This window comes from Lacerta agilis, chromosome 8 (genome assembly GCF_009819535.1).
Source record: "Lacerta agilis isolate rLacAgi1 chromosome 8, rLacAgi1.pri, whole genome shotgun sequence".
NCBI classification, from domain to species: Eukaryota; Metazoa; Chordata; class Lepidosauria; order Squamata; family Lacertidae; genus Lacerta; species Lacerta agilis.
Genome location: NC_046319.1, coordinates 23,436,226 through 23,461,983, shown reverse-complemented (window position 1 = coordinate 23,461,983; position 25,758 = coordinate 23,436,226). Strand labels below are relative to the sequence as shown.

Genomic DNA, 25,758 nt, shown 5'->3' with positions numbered 1-25,758 from the left:
CCGGGGCTTTTAAACCTGATCAGTGCCAGCCCTTCAATCTGTAGGCTTTGCCTTGTTAATTCTTAATCAGCTTGGCTGGTGGCGATCAATGAGGGGAGAAGAGGGCCGGTTTCCATCGGGTTGTTTGCTGCAGTTGCTCTGGTTACCAGCAAGCAGCTAATCCCTCTCCTAATGGGGGGTGGAAGACTTGCGCCCCTTCCTACAGACTTTTTGCACCCCTGTTGCCCCACCATTCCACAGGTGAAACCACTCTTCTGCCCCTGTTCTTGCACCCAGGATCACCAGCGCACCCACAACCACCAGTTGCTACCAGAGTCTCCTCTTCTTGCCCATTTGTTCAGCATTGCCGTGGATCCGTGAATTGGTCAAGTGGCTCAGAGTTCCATAGATCTGCTGAGCCTCACAAAATGGCTTGCAGATTTTTTTTCTTTGCAGAAGCGTTCTAAGGAAACCTTCCAGGGAGTGGGAAGAAAGAGGAGGCTGCAGCCCATTGTGTGCTTTGCATTTGGGGGAGGGGCTGGCTTTTATCGCTCGCTATGCCTGCAATGCCTTTACGGCCTTTGCCGTGATGCTATCTGGGACCTGGCACAATGGCGCAGGTCTCTCCAGAGTGCTGATTTATGGGGCTGCCTGCAATCAATGCCCAGCTGTAAATCTTGGCGCAGCTTTGGTCTGACTGGACACTTGTGAATTATGGTGATCGAGCTTATCAGAGCAGCTGCAGCTTTAAGGGGTATGGATTTGTCCTGCTTCTGGTGGAGAGTGCTCAGAAATGCAGTCAGGTCCTTGAGAACATGCCTCCTGGATCAGGCCAAAGGAGACCCATCTAGTCCAGCATCCTGTTCTCATGGGGGCCAACCAGATGCCCCAGTGGGAAACCCTTAAGGAGGATTCTAGCCCCAAAGAACTCCTGATGCTTTACTTGAGATTCCTGGGTTACACTGTGATTCCCAGCCACTGGCAGAGCATAGTGATCATGGCTAGTAGCCATCCATAGCCCATGAATTTGCCCAGTCCTGTTCTAAAGCCCTCTAGGTTGGTGCCCATTGCTGCCTCTTGTGGCCATGAGTTCCATAGTTTACCGGTAACTATGCACTACATGGAGAAGTCCTTTCTTTTTATCTGTCCTGAATCTTTCAGCATTCATCTTCATTGGATGTCCACCAGTTCTCAGGTTCCTTCTCAGTGGTTGGTAGATGGTCTGACACTCTAACCAGCACCACAGCATTGGCTCCCAATTTGATCTGACTTTATGGGACCATAACTTCGTGGTAGAGCATCCTAGGTCCAGCTCTTCACATCTCTAAGTAGGGCCGTTTGCTACCCTGGAGAGCTGCTGCCTGTCTGTGTCAACAGTATCAAGCTAGATGGACCAGCTGGTCTGACTCAGTGTTCGAAATTAGCCAGGCGCCAGGTGCGTTTTGCTACTAGCATGGGTCCAATTGTGACTATGTGGGGGTTTCTGGGTGCTAGCTTGGCGACGACAGTTTAAAAATCTCTGCTTTACTCCGTTGTTAATACCATTTCCATTTCCGCTGTGTGTGTTTCTCCTTCTTACATGCTGCGACAAGTGAATTGTTGTAAGAGCAAGCTACAGTCAACCAATGTAGCTGAGATAATAAAATCTTAGAATTGTAGAATTGGAAGGAAGTCCAACCCCCTAGGATTAGACATTCCATTGTGGTGATCGCAACCTAGATTCAAGGCCCCATTTTGTGTCTAGCTTACATACCTGAGTTTCTAACCCTGGTATGACTGGATATAAAGTGGCTTCTTATTTTTATATATAATTTTTAAATTTGATTTTGAATAATATAAACCAATTACAAACAACAATTCAAAGTCCAAATATCAAGATTACTCTGAATCTCCCGACTTCCCCCCGTCTCTTCCATGGGTCCTAATGTTAATATTTACAACTGCATATCAATATTTATCCAAATTTTTATCCTTCTAGATTATCCATAGTTTCTATTACTTTACAAGTATGGTGAAAATCCTGCCAATGCTTTAACTTGCTTGCAGTGATCTGATAAGTAAATCATAAACTTTCCCCATTTTAAAAAAAAGTTCTTGTCTTCTTGATTTCTGAGCTTCCCAGTTAATTTTGCCATTTCAGCATAGTCCATCAACTTGGTTTGCCATTCTTCTCTAGTCAGTGTTGTTTCTTCCTTCCATCTCTAGGCATAGCTTCTTATGTTCTGGTGCTCATCAGTGTTGTACGATTTCTGGTGTTTGGAGAGGAAGAAACGCTTCCTCTCTGCAACTTTCTCCGCATCAAAGTTTCCCACCTTTTCTTTTCCATTGGAGGATGTGCTGTTTGAGAAAGAATTTCTGCAGCATTGGTGGCAGCAGAGTCTTGGAGCTTCCCTGACCTTGGATCCCACCTGCATCCTCTGATAAACAGGAGCTCCCCAAGCCTGTGGGATAACTCTGTAGTCTTTGAAAACAGCAGCAAAGTTTAGTTCACAAAACAGCTGCATTCTCCACATTCCTGCCGCCTGCCAAACTTCGTAACAGGAGGCAAGCTGCCGTTTCCAGGGTTGCTGCACTTGCTAACCCTTCCTTTGAGTGTCAGAGTTGGTTCCCTTTGAAAGAGACTATTCCTGGGATCTGCAGCGTTTTCAGAATAATCCGTACAGGTTGAGCAGGAGGGAATCAAACAGCAGACCCACCAGCACCTTCTGGGAAGTTGGAACAGTGACTTTTCTCCTTTAAAGCTCTTAACCAAAGCTCAAGGTTGTCATCTGAACTAGCCAGATGTTTAACTGAGAATCAGTCACAGTCAGTCCATCGTTTGAAAAATAAGACTTCAGAGCCGTCTTGCCCCAAAATGGCAACTAGACATTCCGTTTTGGCAACTGTAACCTTGGTTTAAAGAGCCATTTGGCACCTAGCTTATATATCTCGAGTTTCTAACACTGTGTGCATTAGGGCTGGGCAATATCTGGTTTTCAACACCACAATATATCACCAGCTAAACATTGTGATATACCGATATATCACAATGTCTGAAATAAGGGTGGAGCTATCTAAAGGCATTGGCTGGTTTCATGGTTTCCCCCACCTTGTGATTTTTGCATTGCTGGGCGATATATCATCCCAAACTGATTTGAAGTCCATATCATGATATCAGTTTCACAATTTTTGACCTGGCACTATATTGAGAATCATGACGTGTGTGTGTGTGCTCTGCAAAAATCACAATGCAGGAGAAACCGTGAAGCTAGCCAGTGTTTCTACACAACTCATGCTTTACTTCAGACATCATGATATATCAGTATATCGAGATGTTGAAAACCAGATACCATCCAGCCCTACTGTTCGCCTCTACATAGTTCCATCCTTATGGCAGACATCGCGATATATTTGTATATCACGATGTTTAGCTGGCGATATATCGCGATGTTGAAAAGCCAGATATCGCCCAGCAGACTTTTACCTTAATCACAACCCAGAGGCTTGATGTTTTGTTCCTTGAGTTAAAAGGTGTGGAAAGGAATGGCTCAGTCAGGGATGTATTTTGAGTCATGTATGTGTTGAGTAAGTTCCCTCTTCTGACCTGAGGCTGTTGGCGCTGCAGTCCCTGTGGAGGGAAGGAGTGTAGACCAGGCGACAGCTGGACCAGCTGACGGCCAGGTTGCCAGTTTTCAGGAGCTGTTATCTCTCCTGCATTTGATGATGGGACCCCACCCAAAGAGGATGCTGCTCTAAAGGTGTTAACTTTCAAGATGCTGGAGAGCCCTTCCCCGGCATATGTCGCCGTGACATAAGCAGCTGCCGGCCCTTCTGGAATTTAGCCCAGATGGGATGGGCTTTTGCGGAGCAAAGGAATGTTACGCTGCCCCTCTCACAACCCCCCACTCCAAGCATCTGCTATCATAACATTATTGCTCTCCGGTGGCTTGTGGAAGCCAGATGGCAAAGCCCTTAACCCACCAGCACAGCATTACCAGGGGACCCAAAGCACTTGCTGGCTCTGCAGCATATGACTGAGACCTGGAAGGGCAGATTAATTTGCCGGATGGTAGATGAGGCTGAAATTGACCGTGATGGGTTTAGGATGAGGGCCCGTCACCCTGATTAGCAGCTAAGAGGCCTCAGCCCTATTACTGTTAATTAAATAGATTAAAAAACATTAAAATGTAGACGTGCAGGGGGTTAATTCTCCCTCCCTCCCAACCTACCCCGATCCCTGTTCCACCTCTCTAGGGGTTGCGTTTAGGAGGAGAATTTATAGTCCATTCATGGTGCAAAAGATAACAGCTTCATTCTCCGGCCTCGACGAGCAAAGCAACTTCACTTTGGAGCCTGCAAAACCTGCTTCGTTTTTATTTACCGGTATTTATTGCACAAAATTTCTAGCCCACCGTTCATTGCAAGGGGCAGCTCTGGCAAAGTTTTAAGGGGGACCATCGTACAAATAAGATCGGTACAGCGGTAGCCTCTGAAAGCTATACCTTGGCGCTGGAATGGGGAACTTATAGTATTCCTGGTGTTGCTGGACTATAGGCCTCACTGGGTGGGGCTCATGGGAGTTGTAGTGCAAGAAAATTTGGAGGGCCATCCTGGTGCTTGATCTCTAGACACTTAATAGTCTCCTAGAAATGCCTGCATCAGCAACTATATTTTCAGCTGGCTTTGAAAAGCAAAGTGAGGCTATGCCAGCCAACCCACAGAGGGGAGGACATTCCACATCCAAGGGGAGCCACCAAAGGAAGCCTTTCTGTGCACTGCCGTATAATAGATCTCACCTGGTGATGGAACACCCAGTAAGGCCTCCCAAGACCAGTCTAGGAGACGACACTTTTAAATCTCTTGTCCTTCTAAGTTGTCACCAGCACATTGAAATTGGGCTGGTAGCATATCCATCATCATCATCATCATCATCATCATCATATTTGTATGCCGCCTTTCCATAGTTAAAACAATGCTCAAGGCGGCTTACAACACGACAAGATTTACATAATTACCAACACAACAAAAGTCACACAATAAATAAAACCCAACAAAAAGTACACAACCAAACTTAAAACAATTTCCACATAAATCATAAAATCTAAAACTAAGGATACAACATTAATATCAACCACAATTTAAAATAACATAGATAAAAATAAAAGCAATTTAAAAAGATAAAGAAAAACTGAGCCCTCTCTGCCCAGCAGCAGCAGCAGCAGCAGTCATCCTTAATGGAGTCTGTCAGGCCCCACCCCAAGCCAGGTGGAGAGAAGCAGGGCAGGTCCCTTCAGGCTCCCAGCAGGTCAGTATTGGGAGCCCCTGTGCAAATTATTATTGCCTTGCTGGTTAGCTCAGTTGGTTAGAGCATGGTGCTGATAAATCCAAGGTCATGGGTTTGATCCCCATATACAGTCATACCTCGGGTTGCATTCTCTGCGGGTTATGTGTTTTTGGGTTGCACTCCGGAATGGGTTACTTTCGGGTTTTTGCGCGCATGCACAAAACACTAAATTGCGCTTTGTGCATGTGCAGAAAAGCCGAATCGCGACCCGCACGTGCGCAGATGTGGCACTGCGGGTTGCGAAGGTGCCTCCCGCACGGATCACATTTGCAACCCGAGCATCCACTGTAGATGCATACTGTATTTCTGCATTGCAGGGGGTTGGACTAAATGATCTATGGGGTCCCTGGGGTCCCTTCCAGCCCTATGATTCTATTCGTTTTGTAAGTTGCATGATTTATGTTGCTTTGCTACTCGTGAGAAGAAGCATTGAAGCTCTGCTTTCTGCCCACCAGGGGGAGCAGCCTTAGCTCACTGAGATAGCAGGTGCTCTGTCTGGACATATTCCCAGGTGTCTCCATCTTCCCCAACTCAGTTGATGGGAACGACCTTCACTGGAAAACTTGGAGAGCCGCTGTCAATCAAAGCGGAAAGTCTGGGCCAGGTGCGCCAATAGTGTGATGGCGTACCAGGGCCATTTCATGTGTCAGGAGGGCCTGCATATTTCTCTGTGGTAGTTCATGCAGAAAGGCCCAGATCCAGTCTCCAGTTCAAGTAAGGATGAGGAACCTCTGTCCCTCCAGCATGTTGGTGGTCTGCATTTCCCATCATGCCTGGCCATGCTGGCTGGCTGGCTGAGGCTGATGGGAGTTGGCACTCCAGCCAGCAACATCTGGAAGGCCTCATGTTTCCCACACCTGAGTTAAAGGTTCTCAGAAATCAAGATGCTGGGGAAGAGTGCTTTCTACCTGAGCAGCCTCCCCCAGCCTGGTACCCTCCAGATGTTTTGCACTACAGTTTCCATTAATCCCAATGACCAAGGGCCCATCTAGTCTAGCATCCTGGTCTCACAGTGGCTGACCAGATGTCTGTGGGAAACCCACAAGCACAAGAGCAATCTCCCCTCCTGTGGCTTCCAGAAACTGGTATTCAGAAGCACTGCTGCCCTCTCCTCCATGAATTTGCCTTGTCCCTTTTTTTAAAGCCATCCAAGTTGGTGGCCTCCTGCGGGACAGAGCTGCAAAATTTAACTATGTGCTCCATGGTGATGGTGTCCTTTCTTTTATCTGTCCTGAATCTTCAAACATCTGGAGGTGGTACCAGGCTGCCCTGAAGAATCGCTGCTAGTCCAAGTAAACCTATGAAGCCATGTTATTCCGAGTAAGATGATAATCTCAGGCTGTTGTCTTGGTTTAGATGGGACTGTGGTCTCACTTGTATAAGAGAGCTCCATACGTTCATGAATAAAATCTGATCTAGCCATGATCTGTTTGGTTCATGTGTACTGGCCACAGACCAGAATAATGACACCTGAGGGATTCTTCGCTTATTTCAGGGCTAAGTGCTTGCACCGAGGAAATAAATTTGCCACAGTTCCACCATGAGGCTGGAAGCCAAGTAAAAGAGGGTGTTAACTCCAAACTCCAAGTTCAGGAGATCTCACCTCAGCCATAACAGCTAAAAATGTAGGGTTTTCTTTAAAACTGGGCCTAAATAGGAAGTGGCTACCCTTTTGGGTGGGGCTAGAGGGCCACGTTGGCTTATTGTAGACACACCAAAAGCCACCACCAAATTGTTTGGGTTCTTGGGGGTCATTGCAAACCTTCTGGGTGGTTGACCGTGATCTGCAGGCAGTGGATACCCCTGATTCAAAGATTCATCATGGTGTTCTGAGCCTGTAAGATACCAGAAAGCCACCAGCTTTAGGGTTTATTTCTGCCGCAACTTATTTTCTGGGTGCAGCTGAATGGATGCTTTTGGGGTGGTCCTAGTCCCCTGCCCCTTTCAGGATGTATGTATGTATGTATTCCTTCATTGGGTTGGGTGGCGACCTGTCAGAAGAAGAAGAAGAAGAAGAAGAAGAAGAAGAAGAAGAAGAAGAGTTTGGATTTGATATCCCGCTTTATCACTACCCGAAGGAGTCTCAAAGCGGCTAACATTCTCTTTTCCCTTACTCCCCCACAACAAACACTCTGTGAGGTGAGTGGGGCTGAGAGACTTCCAAGAAGTGTGACTAGCCCAAGGTCACCTAGCAGCTGCATGTGGAGGAGCGGGGACGCGAACCCGGTTCACCAAATTACAAGTCTACCACTCTTAACCACTACACCACACTGGCTCGGTGTTTATTTAGCTGTGGTTCCTGCAATGTGGGGGGGGGGTAGGATGGATTATACTTGGGGTACCTTCCAACTCTGCAGTTCTGTGAATCTTCCCTCCCCTTTTTAATTTTTTTTACTGAGGTTTTTCAAGTATGCAAAAATATTTTAGGACAGCTGAGATCCGAAAGAAGCTGGTTTGGATGAACAGAGCCACATACACACTTGGGAACAAAAGGCCCACCTGCTGAGCCTCTCCTATGGCTGAATAAACATCTGGCAGCATAGCACAGGGCCTTTTCTTTTGAAACGTGGCTCACACCTGCTCGTGAAACAACATCCTTTGCAGCTGTTAGCCAAACACAAAGAACTGGACCCATTTTTGGGGGGCCACAGCCTGCTACCCATGCACCAGCTTGGTTCTGTTTACAGTGACTTCCATTGACTGCTGCAGGAGCAGAGGGAATCCCAACATGCCCCAAAGAGGGTTGGAGTGGCCAGGTTGCTCCAGAGAGAGAGAGAGAGAGAGAGAGAGATCTTTTGGCTCTCTCCCCATCACGCAACACCAATCCCATCAAACATAGTGGGACCAGGACTGGAGATTCTGGTCTGCCGGGGTGGCTTCCTTCTGTCCATGAGATTCAGTGGGTCTGCTCAGAGTAAAACTTGAGTTGTCTGCAACCCGTTCTCTTTCAACGAGAGTCAGAGGAAGGTGCCTTCAACCTAGAGGACTGCCCTCTGCGAAGTAGGGCACTGGGCCACCCGGGCCAGCCCTCCTCTTCCCTGCCTCCCGAGAGCCTGCTCTGCCACCGCCCTTCTCAGAGTTACAGCAATGAATTATTGAAAGCCCCGGCATCTATTTTGATAGCAGAGCCGAGTATTTATTGCATCTCCTCTTTAAAATATTAAACAGGTATTTATTGGGAGCGTAATAAAACGGTCTTCGTGATGCCGCAGCCCAGGCATTTGCAAATCCTTTGGGCAAATCAGAACCCAGCCAAAGCTTGGGATCCAGCTTGGGAGATACGGGGTGGTTGTTGATCTCATTGGAGAAATGCAGGGTGCAGATAGCTTGCGTTGCCCTAAATAAATGCACGGCAAGAGCTTCCTAGAGAAGCAAATGTTATAATAAGAAATCACTGGCACATCACTGCTTGACTCCTGAATGAGCATTTTCACTGCTGAGCTGGCGGTGCACTTATTCTGCAAATTCTGTTCCACTGCCTTATGCCACTCAGGGCATTGGCCCATTTGGCTCAGCATTGCCTACACTGGCTGCCCAGTTTGACAGACAGACGGAATATTTCTATTCCTACCTGGAGATGCCATGGGACCTTGAACATGGGACCTTCTGCATGCAAAGCAGGTGCTCTGCCACTCAGCTACGACCCCCATTCCATAATACAACAGACAATGAATGGGTGAAGAGGCAATTGACTAGCAAAGTAGCCCTGGCTCCCAGCTCTCAGGAGCCCAACCAATTGCCCATGCCAGGAATTCAACCCCATTCCCTCTTTTTTTAGTGTTGGAATGGCTGCTTCCAGTTAAGGCGTTCTGGGAAATGATATATAATGAACGTTTAAAAATGTTGAAATATCCATTTACAAAGAAACCAGAAGCCTTTCTTTTAGGTATCGTAGGAAGAGAAATACAAAAGCAGGACAAAACATTGTTTATATATGCAACAACTGCAGCGAGAACATTATCAGCCCAAAGATGGAAGCAGGAAGAATTACGGATGAAAGAAGAGTGGCAGATGAAATTATTGGACTATGCCGAATTGGCAAAATTGACCGGAAAAATTAGGAACCAGCAGGACCAGACTTTTCTGACAGACTGGAATAAATTTATGTTGTATTTGAAAGACAACTGTCAACAGCTGACATTGTTAGTACGGTTGCAAGAAGTTTTGTAAGGATAAAAGTATCATTTACTATTAAGGGTAATTTATAATCTATGTATAAAAAGAATTGATCTAATAATAATAAAATATAATCAATTGCAGGATTAGAGAACAAGTATGAAAACCATCAGTCAGGGGAGGGGGGAGTCACAGGCTTATATAGCCAAATATGTATTTTTATTTTTATTTTACAGTCATACCTCTGGTTGCATCGCTGCGGGTTGCGTTTGCTACAGGCTACGAATGCGCCGAACCTGGAAGTAACCCATTCGGCGTGTGTGCGCATGCACAGAAGCGCTAAATTGCGCTTTGCACATGCACAGAAGCGCCGAATCGCGCCGTGCACATGCGCAGATATGGCACTTTGGGTTGCGCTCTTTTCATGTTGCAAATGGGCCTCCAGAATGGATCCCGTTTGCAACCATAGGTACCACTGTATAATGTTGCTATGTTTGAAAAAAATGTAAAAACCAATAAAATTACACACACACACACACACACACTTCTATAGCTGTGTTGTTACCCTTTCCCTCCTGTGTTTACTACTCGCCTAATCTGCTTATTTAAACATGATACAAAACTGCAGCATCCAAAAACAGCCGGTGGAAGGAGCTTAGCCTAAGCAGGCTGATTAACTTAATGACCCAGAAGGATGGGATGGCCCTGCCTGGAGCAGGTGGGCGGGAGAGAGAGAGAGAGAGAGAGAGAGAGAGAGAGCACCAATGGAGAGCTCCTCTCTGCATGCAGCATGGGGTACAGAAGTGGCAACACTGAGCAGAGAGAGGTGGTCTGTGGCTCAGTCTTGGAGCGTCTGCTCCAAGACTGAAAAGCTCCCTGGCTCAATTTCCAGGTATCTCCTGGCAGCACTGCAGGAACAGAAATAATTTGTTCCTGGGACCCTCGTCTGGTTGCCACTAAGCAGACTTGTGCTACCAATGGGGCTTTGCCTGCTAATCACAATGATCAAACAGGCCAATAGGAATGTAGTTGCTCTTTCAAGTCACCTGGTCCAAAGGGCTATTTTATAGGTCTCTGAGAGAGACAGAGAGAGAGAGAGAGAGAGCGCAACAGAGATCTAGGGAAGGTGGACGAGAGAAACTCGCTCTCCCAATCACCTTCCAGAAGTGGCTCCAGCTGTTTAATTTCCGAGGCAAGACTTAAGCCCAGGGGTAGGCAACCTAAGGCCCGTGGGCTAAATCCAGCCCAATTGCCTTCTAAATCCAGCACGTGGACGGTCTGGGAATCAGCATGTTTTTACATGAGTAGAATGTGTGCTTTTATTTAAAATGCATCTCTGGGTTATTTGTGGGGCATGGAAATTCGTTCATTCCCCCCCCCCAAAAAAATATAGTCCTGCCCACCACATGGTCTGAGGGATGGTAGACTGAAAAAGGTTGCTGACCCCTGCTTTAGCCCAAGCATACATGACCAAGCCGGTCCTTAAGAGACATGGCTAGGGCTATATACCTAAAAAAGAAACTGGTTTGATCATTTTAGCAGTCTCCTTTTCTATTCATATGATTCTTACTCTTATTTACATCCTGCCCTTTTCCCTGACAGGGAAAAAATCACAGGTTTGGAGAGGACTGCAAAAAAAACGATTTAGTCCACCTCAAACCTACAGTGGTACCTCGGAAATCAAATGGAATCCGTTCCGGAAGTCCGTTCGACTTCCAAACCATTTGGAAACCAAGGCGCAGCTTCCGATTGGCTGCAGGAAGCTCCTGCAGCCAATCGGAAGCCACAGAAGCTGCGTCGGATGTTTGGGTTCCAAAGAATGTTAGCGAGCCAGAACACTCACTTGCAGGTTTGCGGCATTCGGGAGCCAAAACGTTCGACTTGCAAGACGTTTGGGATCCAAGGTACGACTTTATTATGATAGCAAGTTGAGAGAGAGGGAGGGAGGGAGGGAGGGAGAGAAGAACATAGTCCTGCCTACAAGTTGCTCATGAAACAGAAATGGGGTTGGGCTAGATGACACCTGGGGTCCCTTCCAACTCTGCATTCCTATGAGAAAGGGCACAGAGAAGCCCATCCAGAGAGACTTGTGCCATTTCCAGGGCTTTGGAAAGTGCTGCTTCCTGAGTGCCCAACCTTCCCTCTCACCCACCCCTTCCTTTCCATCTTCTCGCCCCTGCAGTTCGGTCAGTGCCCAAACCAAGAATGGTGCCACACCTCTCTATTTAGCATGCCAGGAGGGCCACCTGGAAATCATCCAGTACTTGGTCAAGGACTGCGGAGCGGACCCTCACCTACGCGCCAACGACGGGATGACCCCTCTCCACGCCGCCGCCCAGATGGGCCACAACACCGTCATCGTCTGGCTGGTGAGGGCTGCTCGGGGCTGCAGCGAAGGCTGGGTGCGAGGGGGATCAGAACTCGGGGCCCAGTAAGGCTGCCCAAGCAACATTCAAGTGGTCACCTATAAGCAAATTGCATTTGTTTGCGTTTGTATCTCAAGCCTCTCCTGTGGCGTTTGCTGCAATGGAGCTTCTTGGCCTGTTTTATTTCAGGGGGGCTTTTGATCCTGCCATCTCCCCCCGCCCCCCACTCTCATTCCTTAAAAAAAATATTTTTTTGAAAATTTTCAACATAAAATACAATAAGAATCAAACTAGTCTACAGAACAAGAATAGTGAAAAAAGCAAGCGGGGGGGGGGGGAATGGAGACCTATAAGACACTTTATCATATTTATATAATATATATACCCTGCCATTTATCTCTCGTTCCTCAGATGAGCTTCACGGATATCAGCCTCTCCGAGCAAGACGACGACGGTGCCACCGCCATGCACTTCGCCGCCAGCCGAGGCCACGCCAAAGTTCTCAGCTGGCTGCTTTTGCACGGAGGGGAGATCACCACGGACCACTGGGGCGGGACCCCCTTGCACGACGCGGCTGAAAACGGGGAGCTGGAGGTGAGCCCGCAAGCGGTCGGCCTCGCGAGTGTCTTGTAGAGAGGGATGGGATGCGAAGCGATTTGACGGCCAGGAAGAGAAGTAGGAAGAACTGCTGTGCAGTTGCTGTGTGGACTGTAGGGGCAGAAAATAGGGTCTGTCCTACCCCGTAAGTGCATGGAATTTATCCAGGGTTGCTTCTCTGGCCACATTTGCAGTATGCATTTGAAGCACTTATCATAGCTCTTGCAACAACCCCAAAGAATCCTGGGAGCTGTAGTTTATTATGGGTTCTGAGAGTTGTTAGGAGGCCTCTCCTGTTTCCCTCCTTGAGCTACATTTCCCAGAGTTCCCTGTCAAAAGAGATCGATCGTTAAAGCGCTCTGGGAATTGTAGGTCGCCGAAGAGGGCTCTCTTAACAACTCTCAGCACCCTTACCAAACCACAGCTCTCAGGATTTTTTTGGGGAAGAAATGACTGCTTAAATTAGCGTTATAATGCTTCAAATTGGATGCTCTGAGTGGGGCCTCAGTTCAGCCAGAAGTCCCTCATTCAGCCATAAACTCACGAAACATTGTTATCTGGTCGCTATCTCCCTGCCTTGGCGTGCAGAAACCATGTCCGTGAAACAAGGCTAGGTCTGGCCTACCTTGCAGAGTTGTTGGAAAGATTTCTGAATAATGTATGTGAAATGCATAAGGCACTTAAAAAAAAAACTTTAATGGCAAAAACAGCTGATGAGTACCGATGGAGCCAAAACAAGGCTATGGAGAAACTAGAGGGAGATATCAACATGCTGGGGTGGGGGTGGGGGCAGAAGTTTGCAGAAGTCAGGGTTTTGAAAAATTAAAAACAACAAAACCTCATAGAATTGTAGAGTTGGAAGGGACCCTGAGGATCATCTAGTCCAACCCCTTGCAATGCAGGAATATGCAGCTGTCCCAAACAGGGACTGAACCTGCAACCTTGGCAATATCAGCACCATGCTCTAACCAACTGAGCTATTGATGTAAGAGGTTCTTTTTTGCCTTTAGAGGGCAAACCACCCCAAGAAACGTAGTCCGGTGAGGAATGTCGTGTCAGCTGGAAAAATAGGCTTGCTAGGTCCAAATACAGCTGATACAAGAGGCAACGTGGCTAAGTGGCTGGAACCCTAAACAGGTGGACTACAGGGAGGTCCACCTGGTTCAGTATTGTCCGCACTGACTGGCAGCAGCTCTCCAGAGCTCCAGGCAGTAGCCTCTCCAAGCCCTTCCTGGAGATGCAGCTGGGGATTGAACCTGGGACCTTCTGCATGCAAAGCAGGCGCCCTACAGCTGAGCTGCAGCCCTTCCTGAGGAGGAGTGCATCTCCTTAGAGGTGAGAAAGACACACTGCAGCATTTCATTGCAGACACCAAAGCATGAAGAATAGAGTTGTCCTTTATAGAAACAGGACTCTGTGAGGCCGGGGCAGTGACCTGGTGATACTGTATATTGGTGCTTGGCTGGGCCCCAGAATGCTGGGTAAGGACATGCAAGTCTCTCCATATCTCCAGGTAAAATTGAAGGGACCCCAAGAGTCATCTAGTCCAACCCCCTACAATGCATACAAGGGAACAGGCATCCGACTTTGGAGGTTTGCTGCAAAAGGAGGCAGCGCTGAGCTAGAACAAATGATTCTCAGACATGCCATAGCTTGAGAATAAGGCAGCCTTCTTCCTTTCAAGCCTTGGTGGTGGTCCTTCCTCCCGTGGGCTGACTGCCTTTCTCTTCTCCTCTCAGTGCTGTCAAATCCTCGTCGTGAACGGTGTAAACTTGGGCATCCGCGACCAGGATGGCTACACGGCGGCCGACCTTGCAGACTACAATGGGCACCTGCATTGCGCCAAGTACCTGCGCACAGTGGAGAACATGGTGAGAATTATGTCATGTGGGCGGCTGGCTTGCTTTGACGGGGAAGAGTGAGACCAGAGAGAAAAGGAAGAGGCACTGATGATAAGGGCCATTGAGACAGATTATTCAAGGAACCATTAACTGGCTCCTTGCCCGTAACTTCCCAATCACACGCAATAGGAGGCAGTAAAAAAGGGGTCCAAGCTGGAAGAAAGAAGCTCTCAATTAACACTGCAGGGGACCTGAGGTGCCAAGTACTTACTGTGTAGTCATCATGGAAGGACCTTTGCTAGATGGAAGGACATTGCTGGCTCACATAGCATTAGAATCCCCCCATCACACTGAACAGGAGGCAATAAATAGGGTCTAAGTTGCAAGGAGGAAGCTACCACTTAACATTGCAGGGGACCTAAGGTTGCTGAGCTCTTACTGTGTAATCATCATGGAAAGAATCTTCACCAGAGGGATGGATATTGCTGGATTATGTTAAGTGCGGAACCCACATTTCAGCTCTGCTCCTTATTTCCGTAAAACAGCACCCAAGCAATGCTAAAAGGGATTTGGTGTGGAAGGAGCCTGGGAAAGGGGCGGTGAACTCTGGGATGTAGCTTACTTTGGAGGGGAATAATAGTTTAAAAGAGAGGGATGCTACCTGTTGAACCCTATTAGCCAGATGTGTGTGTCTGACTATGGGGAAATGGGCTTCTTCCTTGGATGCTGAAGGTTTTCAAAAGTTCTTGATGGGTAGATGCGTCACCAGACCCTGGTACATTCAGCGCAGATGTGGAGCTGTTTTTTTGGGCCAGTTTAGGCAACACTTGATTCCATATTTCTTTTCACGAGTTGCAGCTGACTGTGTGAATGGGCTCTCTTGGCACAGCAAGGGATGAACATGGAACAGCGACATGTTTAAACAGGGATTGCTGTTTCACCTGTTCATTTCTTTATTTCATTTTTTTTTTTAACGTTTATATCCTACCTTTCTTCCAAGGAGCTAAAGGCATTGCGCAGAGTTCTTTTCTTTTTTTCTTTTTGGAAGGGGCTCACTTTTTATACTCACAACAACCCTGCGAGGTGGGGTAGGCTGACTTAGTCCAAGGTCACCCAGTAAGCTTCATGGCCAAGTGGGGATTTGAACCCTGGTCTTCCAACACTCTAACCAACTACTGCAAGTTGGCAATCATGAAGTGTGACCAGGGGTGCCAACTTGAATAAAATATTGGGGGGGGGGCTCAGGCAAGCGCTGCCCCACTTAGTTGATCACATGACGCTGTGCCCGCATACCATTTGAATGACAATGCCCATCAACTTGGAGAGAGGCAGCCCCCTCAAATATTTTATGGGGAGCCCAAAAACCTCCTCAGCCCCTAGGAGTTGGCTCTCATGAGTGTGACAGTCATTAAATGATGGGCACAGCCTATCTGAACCCTTCCTGAGCCCCAGGAGGTTCTTCTGCAGAACCAGATGCAGATGGGCACTTGCACTCCTTTGATACGGACTCTGCCAGCCGAGTTTACACCAGATCATCGTTCTGCCTTTCTGGGACATTTTGTGTGTGTGTGTGTGTGTGTGTATGTGTGTGTTGCATGGGGGTGTCTTCAGGTGCATGGAACATCCTTCCTTCCCTCCCTCCCTCCCTTCCTACAGCTCCACTCTCACAACTCCCCTGCCTCCCCATTGGGAGGACAAAAATATTTCTCAAGCAGGCGGAGGAGGCCAATGGGAGGCTGGCAGCTGGTGTGTTACCCAGGGCAGCCGGGCTAATGATGCCAAGCAGGGCTCGCAGAAGGGCTGCTGTCACTCAGCAGCCCCCCTGGGGACTCATCCAGCCCTGTTGTGTTATGCTTTCCTTCATGCCAAGAAGGCCAGACCTCAGGGTTGGGCCGCGCCAGAGCTGAGCAAGGGGACTAGGGGCTTTCCCAGGATCATGGGCAACGTAAGTAAGGGGGGGTGTCCTGGTGTGTGTGTGTGTGTATGTGTGCCTGTTGTGGGATGTGTCACGGAGTCTCCAGGGCGAGTGTTAGCCTGGGGCATCACATCTGGGAAAGATGTGATGCAGAATTACAGCCTGGTGGAAAACCTGTGAGTGGGGTAGGGGAGCCGGCCAGCCTAAATGAAGGGGTCTCTTGAAACACCCTCCAGGAATCCCTGAGTGGTGCCTCCCCCCCCCCCTTTCAAAAGCCACTTTCCCATGTTGGCTTTAACCCCCTAATCCCCAGCTGAAGCCATCCTTCTGTTCTCCAAAATTTGCCTCGGCATCAGCTCTCAAGGCTTTTGGTCTTGGCTTCTTCTTATTTTTATCATCACCACCTTTGTACTTATACCCTGCCTTTTCATTGTCAGGGACTGATGCAAGTGAGTCAGTGTGGTGTGGTGGTTAGAGGGTCAGACTAGGAACTGGGGAGACCAGGGTTCAAATCCCCACTGAGCCATGAAGAAGATCTACCTTGCAGGGTTGTTGTGAGAATAAAAATGAGGATATTGAGAGAAGCACAATAAGATGAATAAATAAATTGGGGGAAATTTCAACTTTGTGGTGCTGTATAAAAACCATTTTTTTTCTTGGGATTCCTACCCATGATTTGCCAGGGAAGGCCTCTCCAGTTTGGCAAGAGTTGGCCTGTCCCCTGCCTGGCCCAGGGAAGACCCTGAAATCAGGGGCATAGCCCCTGCTTTGCATGCAGACACAGGGAGTGTGGTCTAGTGGTTAGAGCATCAGAGTAGAACCTGGGAGAGACCAGGGTTCAAAACCTCAACTCGGCCACAAAGCTCACTGAGCATCCTTAGGCCAGTCACTGCCTCTCAGACTAACTTACCCTGCAGGGTTGTTGCGAGGAACAAATGAGGAGGGGAAGAACCATGCACCCCCCCCCCACCAGACTTCCTTGGAGGACAGAAGGTGGGGATAGAAGTGCAACCATCCAATCAACCAGGCAGACCAGTTTTCGAGGAGGGGGCCACCTGAGCGTTGCCTGGTGCAGAACGGCCCCTTTCTCGGAGCTTCTTGCTCACCTCTAACTGACACTTATGGCCTGTGGCTTGCAGAGTGTGGAGCACAGGGTCCTTTCGCGGGATCCTTCGACGGACCTGGAGTTCAAGCAGCCGGACTCTGGGATGTCGTCGCCCAACACCACCATGTCCGCCCCGCAGGCCCACTTTGACCTCGGGTCCCCCAGCAGCACCCTCTCCAACTACGACTCCTGCAACTCCAGCCAGTCTAGCACCGGGGAGAAAAGGAACAGTCAAGGCTGCAGTAAGTATCCCTTACAAACACACGGGGTGTTTGTGTGTGTGTGTGTTGGGGTCTGTTCGCCTTTCCCCACTTGCCATCTGTTGCAAAGTCTGTTGCTCTTGGGAAGAAGTGGGAGGTGGCGGCAGGGTTGGGGGGGAGTTAATTCATAGCACCATCAAATTGCAGAGTTTGATCTATTTGTTTTTATTATTATTATTCATCAAACTTACATGCCGCCTTTGATCTAAAGATCTCAGGGTGGTTTGCAGAATAAAATGCAAGGTGAAACACAAGTGAACGATCAAACCCGAAACCACGAAGCAATAACCCCTGTGTCTCACAGACAGATTTAAAAGGCTGTAGAATATTAATCCACCCAAGGCCTGGTTGAAGAGGAACGTATTTGCCTGGCGCCTAAAATATATATAATGAAGGCGCTGGGCGAACTTCCCTGGGGAGAGCATTCTACAAACAGGGAGCCACTACAGAAAAGGGACCTGGAGGATCATCTATTCCAATGCACGAATCTCAACTAGATCGTATCTGACAGACGAGCACCCAACCTCTGCTCTTTCTTTCACTGTTTTTAAATTTTAGATTAGTTTTCTTTGATCTTATTTTACCACGAGAAAGCTCCAACAAAATCGTATGGCAAAAGGCGGGGAGAAACCCAACCTCCACTTAAAAACCTCCAATGAATCATAGTTACATTGATGATATTTTTATTATCTGGACACATGGTCAACAGACCCTGGACACCTTCCACAAGACATTCAATGACCTTCACCCCACCATCAACCTAACTATGAACCAATCTATGCAAGAAATACACTTTTTGGACACTACTATAAAAATACAGGATGGACACATAGACACCACCTTATACCGTAAACCAACTGACCGACAAACATATCTACATGCTTCTAGCTACCATCCCAAACATACCAAACAATCCATTGTATATAGCCAGGCCCTACGTTACAGCCGCATCTGTTCCAACTCTACAGACAGAGACTCTCACCTAAGAGATCTACAGCAAACCTTTTTAGAACTAAAATATCCACCTGATGAAGTTAAACAACAGATCGACAGAGCCAGACTGATACCCAGAGAGAACTTGCTGCAAGACAGACCCAAAAAAGAAAATAACAGAACACCACTAGTCATCACATACAGCTCCCAAGTTAAAACAGTACAACGCATCATCAGAGATCTACAACCTCTCCTAGACAATGACAGTTCTCTTTCTCAAGCTCTGGGAGGAAGACCCTTCATCGCATACAAACAGCCACCCAATCTCAAACAGCTCCTCACCCACAATAATACAAAAACAGGACTCAACATGGACACTGGTACCAGAGCCTGCAATAAACCCAGATGCCAACTTTGCTGCCACATAAACCCGGATAACACCATTACTGGTCCCAACAACATCAAACACACCATCTCAGGACTATTTAATTGCTCATCTTCCAACATTGTGTATGCAATCAAATGCCAACAGTGCCCTTCAGCTCTCTATATTGGACAAACAGGCCAAACCCTACGCCAAAGGATAAATGGACATAAATCTGATATCAGGAATCACAAGACAGAGAAACCAGTAGGAGAACACTTCAATCTCCCAGGACATTCTATAAAAGATCTCAAAGTAGCTGTCTTAATACAAAGAAATTTCAGAAATAGACTGGAAAGAGAAGTGGCTGAATTGCAACTAATCACCAAACTTAAAACCATGGAGAAACCTGGTTTGAACAAAGACATTGGATTCTTATCTCATTATACATAACAAAGCCATCTTTAGCCATCTCACCCCTTGCCTTTCCCTGCAAGACTAATTGCAGCCGTTTAGAGTCGTCAACAGGTTTTCCACACTTATCAGCCTATCACCCATTCCCACCACCCTTCTTAGTAATACCCCTCCCCACTCCCCCACTATATTTAAGGATCTGGTGACTTCTGTTTCAGTGTATCTGAAGAAGTGTGCATGCACACGAAAGCTCATACCAGGAACAAACTCAGTTGGTCTCTAAGGTGCTACTAGAAAGAATTTTCGATTTTGTTTTGACAATGAATCATAGAATTGGATGGGTCCTCCAGACCCTCTCCTCACCCCCTAAAATGCAGGGGTCACAGCTAAAGAATCCCTGGCAGACGGCCATTCAACTTTTGTTTAGAAACCTCCCATGGAGGAGAATCTGCTTCCTTCGGAGGGAGTCTGTTCCACTGTTGAACGCCTCTTACAGTCAGAAAGTTGGAATCTCCTTTCTTGTCATTTGAATCCACTGGTTCTGATTCTTCCCTGTGGAGCAGCAGCAGAAAACAAGCTTTCTCCATCTTCCATGTGACAGCTCTTTAGATATTTGAAGATGGCTCACATTTCCCATCACAGCCTTCTCTTCTCTAGGCGAAACATCCCCAACTCCCTCAACCTGTGACAGGCTCGGTTTCCAGACCTAATTTTTACCATCTTGGCCACACATACAGATCAGGGCCAAGGGAAGAGTGCCACCTTGTGGCACAGATTTGTGCTTCATTGCCAGCTTACTAGATAACTTTACCAGCACAGCAGCAAGCAATGTCCGCATTTCCGAAAGCAGCTATGGTTTTTTTAAAAAAATAATTTCAAATAAGGTCATTGCGAAGAGGTTAATTGGTCCTCCCTTTTAAAGCCACACAGGCTCAAGGTGAGCCAAAACAATCTCGCATTAATTGCACCCGCTGGAGACAGACAACTGTGGAGGGTTCTTGCCTTCAGGCTTTGTGGGCTTCCTGGATGTTTCTGGTTGGACCATGTAGAAAGCTGCAAGGATGCTGGAGTTAGGTGGACCCAGCAGGGCTAACCTTGTGTTTCCCATATGTTGTGCACTCATTTTTTGAGACCTCTGCTACAAAACAGAGAAGCGCAAATTTCTAAGGATATTTCAAAGGACTGCCAATGTCAAAGGGTATTTCAAAGGCTGTTTTAAAGCATTGCAAATTTCAAAGAATATTTCAGTCTGCGCTCTCTCTCTCTCTCCTTCTCTCTCCGACTCCTTGTTCCAGGAGTTCCTGGTACGACGATCACAGATATGCAAACCTACATGGACATGCTGAACCCTGACCTCGCCCCCGGGCAGAACAAGAAGGGGGGTGAGGCCTCCCCACCCCCACCTCCAAACTTCCCGGCGCCTCCCCCACCCCCCGATACCAAGGTGCTCCCTCCTCCTCCTGGTTACCCGGCGCCAAACCCCCCAGAGGTTCAGCACACGGCCGAGATCTACGTGCAGGCGAAGAACAATCTCCGCCACGTGGAGAGCGAAGCCCTCAAGAGGGAGGTAAGGCCCAGGATGCCGCAGGACCCTTTTGAGAAATGCTAAGCTTTGTGCCGGAAGCTGTCTTGGCTTTCTCTTGCAGTTTCTTGGTGCGATGGAGGAGATCCCAAACTGACCTTGAGTAGGTGGGAAGACCAGCAGTGACATAAAGGGTGCATAGGATTCCTCTGGAGTCATGGTTTTCAAATATAGGAAGCCCCCTCAGGCACCATGTTATAAACCTGGGACCCTCCAGATATTTTGGACCGCAGCTGGAGGGCACCAGGTTGACGAAGTCTGTTGTAGATGTCTATAGAGCAGTGGGTCCCAAAGCAGACGGTGGGATTACCTAGGGGGACACTAACAGGCAAGGGGTGCACAGAAGGTGCAATTGACTTTGAAAAGCTGATATTACCAGATCGAGTTCATCAGTGTTGTTGACTTAATTAAACTACATAGTTTTAATTGGATCTTAAATAAATGGTTACTGTTTTAAATTTTATTGCACTGTTATATTGGGTTCTGCAAACAATGATTCTGAATGATGCTTTTTTAAATATATTAGGGTAAGGGGCAGTGGGGATGAGTTTATGTTGGCCCAATAAGGTTTTGCAACTACTGTTTTTGCAATGCATTATTGTGTTTTTGTATATGCCGTATTGGCTCAAATATAAGGCACACTCCCCCCCCCCAAATTCTGATTGTGAAAAGTTAAAGTGTGGCTTATATTCATGACCGTACGGTATCGCGGCATAAACAGCTGCCCACAAGAGCCATTGGGGGTGCAGGACAATGGTGCCCATCCCGACCACGTAAGGAAGGGGAAAGGGAGGGAGGCTGCCGGCAAAGCGGCATGGCTCCCCCCCCCCAGGAAGCAGCCCGGGAGCGTGGGGCAATGGCGCACAGACAACCCACCACTCCCAAGCCTCCCCCGGTGCCAGCTTGGGGAGGTAGTGCCGGGAAGTGGTAGTTCCAAGAGGTGGGCCACACCTGTAAATAAGCCTTGAATTTTAATGGTGCGACTTATTTGTGGGTGCGTTTTATATGGTGCGACTTATTTGCGGGTGCCAGTGCAGTACTGGAAGCCGCCCAGAGTGGCTTATTATTTTATTATTATTTATAATAATAAAATTATTATGATTATTATGATTATGATTATGATTATTATTATTATTATTATTACTGCTGTAGAGGTTTGAGCACATGCCTGCATGTGCTTGTTTAGGCATAGACTTGGGGAGCATCTTCCATCTCAGATGGTTTAGAACACTGCTTGAAAAGTCAGGAAGTACTGTTTGGAAGTGATGCTGGATGCGCCTTTGGAGCTGAAGGCGGAGAGGACCACCTTTGGCCAGCTTAGTCAGGTTCCTACAAGAACCTGAGTGCCCTTTCTCAGAGAGAACAAAAAAAAAAAAGCTGATTCTCCTTACTCCGGTCAGACATGCTGCAGTTACTATAACACTGGATCGCTGCAGGGGCTTCGTTTGAAAAATATTGGGAAAGCCTCACTGAGCCAAAACACAGCTGCTAACTTCTTGACCCTGTGATGCTGGAGCCTGTGATGCTGTACCAATTTTACCAGTCGTAGGGCAGGCCACTACATTTAAAGCATTGCAAAACAGCTCAGGACAAGGATCCTTAAAGGACTATCCGCTTCTGAACGCCTTAGCACTTGGGACGTCAGGGGAGGCCTTGCTGCATTTCCCATCAGACCTGCATGCACTAGGCAGAGACCCTTCCCCACCTTAGTTCCCAGAAGATCTGGCTGACTCTTCCTTAGGGGAAAATGTTGGTCGTTGCAGCAGGCCCATGGCTTGGCCAGTCCTTCCACTGTTCTCTTCTCCCCACTTTGCAAAGGGATTTCTGTCTGCTCTGCTGGTTGGATGATGACCGCCGCTTTGCTTCTCCTTCATGGGATGTTTTTGCTAATCTTAACCGTCTGGGACTCCAGGGTTGGGACTGGCTGGCCGGCCTAAGTAATACTTGAGTTGACTCCAGCTCCCTACAGAAACAACATCTCCTATAGGCACCTCAGCAGGGCTCCCTGGAGCTCTCCAAGGTGCTGAATGTTTTCTGCTTGACTGGGACATTGGCTGCCTCCCCTGAGAACCTCGTGATCCCAGAATTGGACACAGTCTCATGTTGTGGTATGACTCTGCACCTTGGCATAGTGTCCTCCTTGCTCTGAAATCTCCCCAACTTGTGGGTGCTCTCAGAACCCTCAAAACCTCGTCATTCAACCAGAAAGATCTTTGTGAGCCTCTAGCTCCAAGTATGTAGGGTTGTGACTCTTCTCAATGCTGAGCTTTCCCTAGGGTTACTGTGCAAATGTCTTCCTCCATTCCTTCCTCCCTTCACACAGACTTTACTTTCTTGGCTTGTTGCCACCCAGAAAGAGTTTCCCATCGGTCCTTGCTGTGTCTCCCATGCTGAGGCAAAGTTTTGCTTTCGAAGTATCTCTTCCTTCCAAGTCTGATTGAGGGAGATGCATGGGGTGTGTGTGACATGAGACGGGGCCTTCTCTGTGGTGGCCCCACAGCTTTGAACATAAGAACAATCATGCTGGATCAGGCCAATGGCCCACCCACTCTAGTATCTTGTTCTCAACCAGATGCCTTCAGGTAACCAGCAAGCAGGATCCAAGCACAAAAACAGTCTCTCCTGTGATTTCCAGCAACTGGTTTTCAGAAGCATTGCTTTCCTGGAATGAATTCCTGGAACTGACTCTGCTGGCAGCTTGGCACCAGGTTAAGGCCTACTGTATCCGTTTGTCTGTGCTTTTCTTCTGGGTTGCCAGCATTAGTGTCTGTTGTTGTAAGGTCTGTTCCTCAAGATGAACTTAAGGCTGATCTCCAGTTGGTTTTAGGTACGTTTTATCTGCTCCGGCTGACTTGGGCTTTTTTGTTTTAGGTGTTTGTATTTTAACTGATTTGTAACATCCTCTGAAATCATACCTGAAAGACCACTTCCTTCCCTACAGTCTTTCTCAGGTGTTAAGATAAACAGAGGGGTTCCTCTTGGTGGTTCCAACTCCCTCAGAAGTTCAAGGGGTGGTGGCAGTGGCCCAGGAGAGGGTCTTCTCTGTGGTGGCCCCTAAAGTGTGGAACTCCACACACAGAGAGTGGTGTTCCTGGCCCCTTCACTACACAGCTTCTGGGAAATGCTGAATATGCACCCTGACCTGTGGCATATTCCATTCTTGTGAATGGAATATGTTTCAACTGTTTTTAATTCTGAACATTCATGGATTATAGAATCATAGAATTGTAGAGTTGGGAGGGGTGCCAAGGGTCATCTGGTCCAACCCTTGTAATGCAGGAATCACAGCTAAAGAATCCCTGACAGATGGATTCCTGTTTGAAAACCTCCCATGAAGGAGAATCCAACACCTTCCGAGGGAGTCTGTTCTCCTGGACAGCTCTCACTGTCAGAAAGTTCTTCCCAATGTCTACTCAGAATATCCTTTCTTGCCATTTGAATCTGTTGGTTTGGGTCTTCGCCTCCGGAGCCACAGAAAACAAGCTGGCTCCACCTTCCATGTTGTGACAGCCCTTCGGATATTTGAATAGTCGCGATATTTTTAAATAGTTGTAACCCACCTCAGGGTGAAGGGCAGGTAATGAAATGATGGTGGAGATCGTGGGAGGGATGAAAGTATATGTAATAATTAAAAAGACCTTCCAAAGCTAAGCTTCGACCTTTGCAGAGAGAATACCCCACACCTGCCTGACACAATCCTGTCCTTTCCCATTCCTCTCTCTTGTCTTGGGATGGTGATGGAGTGCAAGCGGTCTTGGTCCCTGCTTGCCTGTCTATGATGTGAAGCGACAGAGAGCTGTCAGGAACAATAGCTGGCTTGTTGGCCCCACTCCTCCCGGCTGACTCATGACAACAGGCTGCAGTTAGGAAAAATTGATGGCTCCATTTGTAATTTGGTTAATTGCACCGGCCCTTTTATTCCCCCTTAGCCCTGGTTTGGGGCTCAGGAATGTGGTCCAGTTTGCAGACTCAGCAGCTTGGAAGTGGCCTGGCTGCTACTGTGACTTTTAGACCCACAACCAGGTCCCTTTCTGGCAGACTGTGAGGGATAGGGGAAGGCTTTTAAAATAAAATAAAATAAAATAAAATAAAATATAAAATAAAGGGAAATAAATGGTATCTGAAGAAGTATGCATGCACACGAAAGCTTATACCAAGAACAAACTTAGTTGGTATCTAAGGTGCTACTGGACATATTTTTTCCAGGAAATAAATGGTTCATTGAGTCCCTTGAGGTCTCTTGCTGGCTGCTGAAGGATTTGGAAGGCTGGCTCCTGAGTGGCAAGTGACTGAATGCAGGGGTAGGGGATGAATCGAGCCATGATGGGTGTCCCTTGCAGCATGGAGTCTCTGAGATCAGTGGCTGCGTCTGAGAGGAACAATAAGCAGAACACAATAAGCAGAATGCTGGATCCTCTGATATTTATGTCAAGTCCAATCAATTCAGAGAGTTGTCTCCAACTAAGATTTACTCAGACTAGACCCAGTGGAATGAAGGGACCTAAGTTAATCATGTCCATTAATTTCAGTGGGTCTGTTTCCCTCTCCAAGGGTGGCCCCATGTAAAAAGCATTGTGGCAGTCTAGGCTGGATAAGAGCCATGTATGTATAACTGTGGCAGGTCCATTTCTAAATGGGGACACAGTTGATGGATGTTGCCGTTGGAGGACCTCTCTGCATCCTCTCCTCATCCTCTCGCTGCCAAATGTTTGGCAGGTGTAATGCACGTATCCCAAATCAGATATCCCTGCAAGGATTGAGCAAAGCTTCACTCTGAGACCTACATAATTTCCGTACATGTTAATAGTCTCCTCCTCCAATTTATTCTGTGGTGCATCTGCTGGTTATGGGAAAGGAAGCCAGCACTGGAACACTTCATTCTTCCTCTTCTCTGCCTGCTAAGTTTTCAACAAGCAGATTTCTATTGTGAGAGGGCTTGAAACTTACTTCATAAAATGTAAGC

At 47.6% G+C, this 25,758-nt stretch overlaps 1 protein-coding gene across 2 annotated transcripts in view; it reads left to right on the top strand.

The window, feature by feature from the left end:
- The window catches only part of ESPN (espin), a 103,477-nt gene that overhangs the window by 21,765 nt on the left and 55,954 nt on the right, over positions 1-25,758 (top strand). For both annotated transcript variants that reach the window (XM_033156552.1, XM_033156550.1), the window contains exons 3-7: positions 11,601-11,787; positions 12,196-12,378; positions 14,121-14,252; positions 17,277-17,484; positions 20,509-20,780. In XM_033156552.1, the coding sequence (XP_033012443.1) occupies positions 11,601-11,787; positions 12,196-12,378; positions 14,121-14,252; positions 17,277-17,484; positions 20,509-20,780 (982 nt within the window). The remainder of the gene's footprint in view (positions 1-11,600; positions 11,788-12,195; positions 12,379-14,120; positions 14,253-17,276; positions 17,485-20,508; positions 20,781-25,758) is intronic.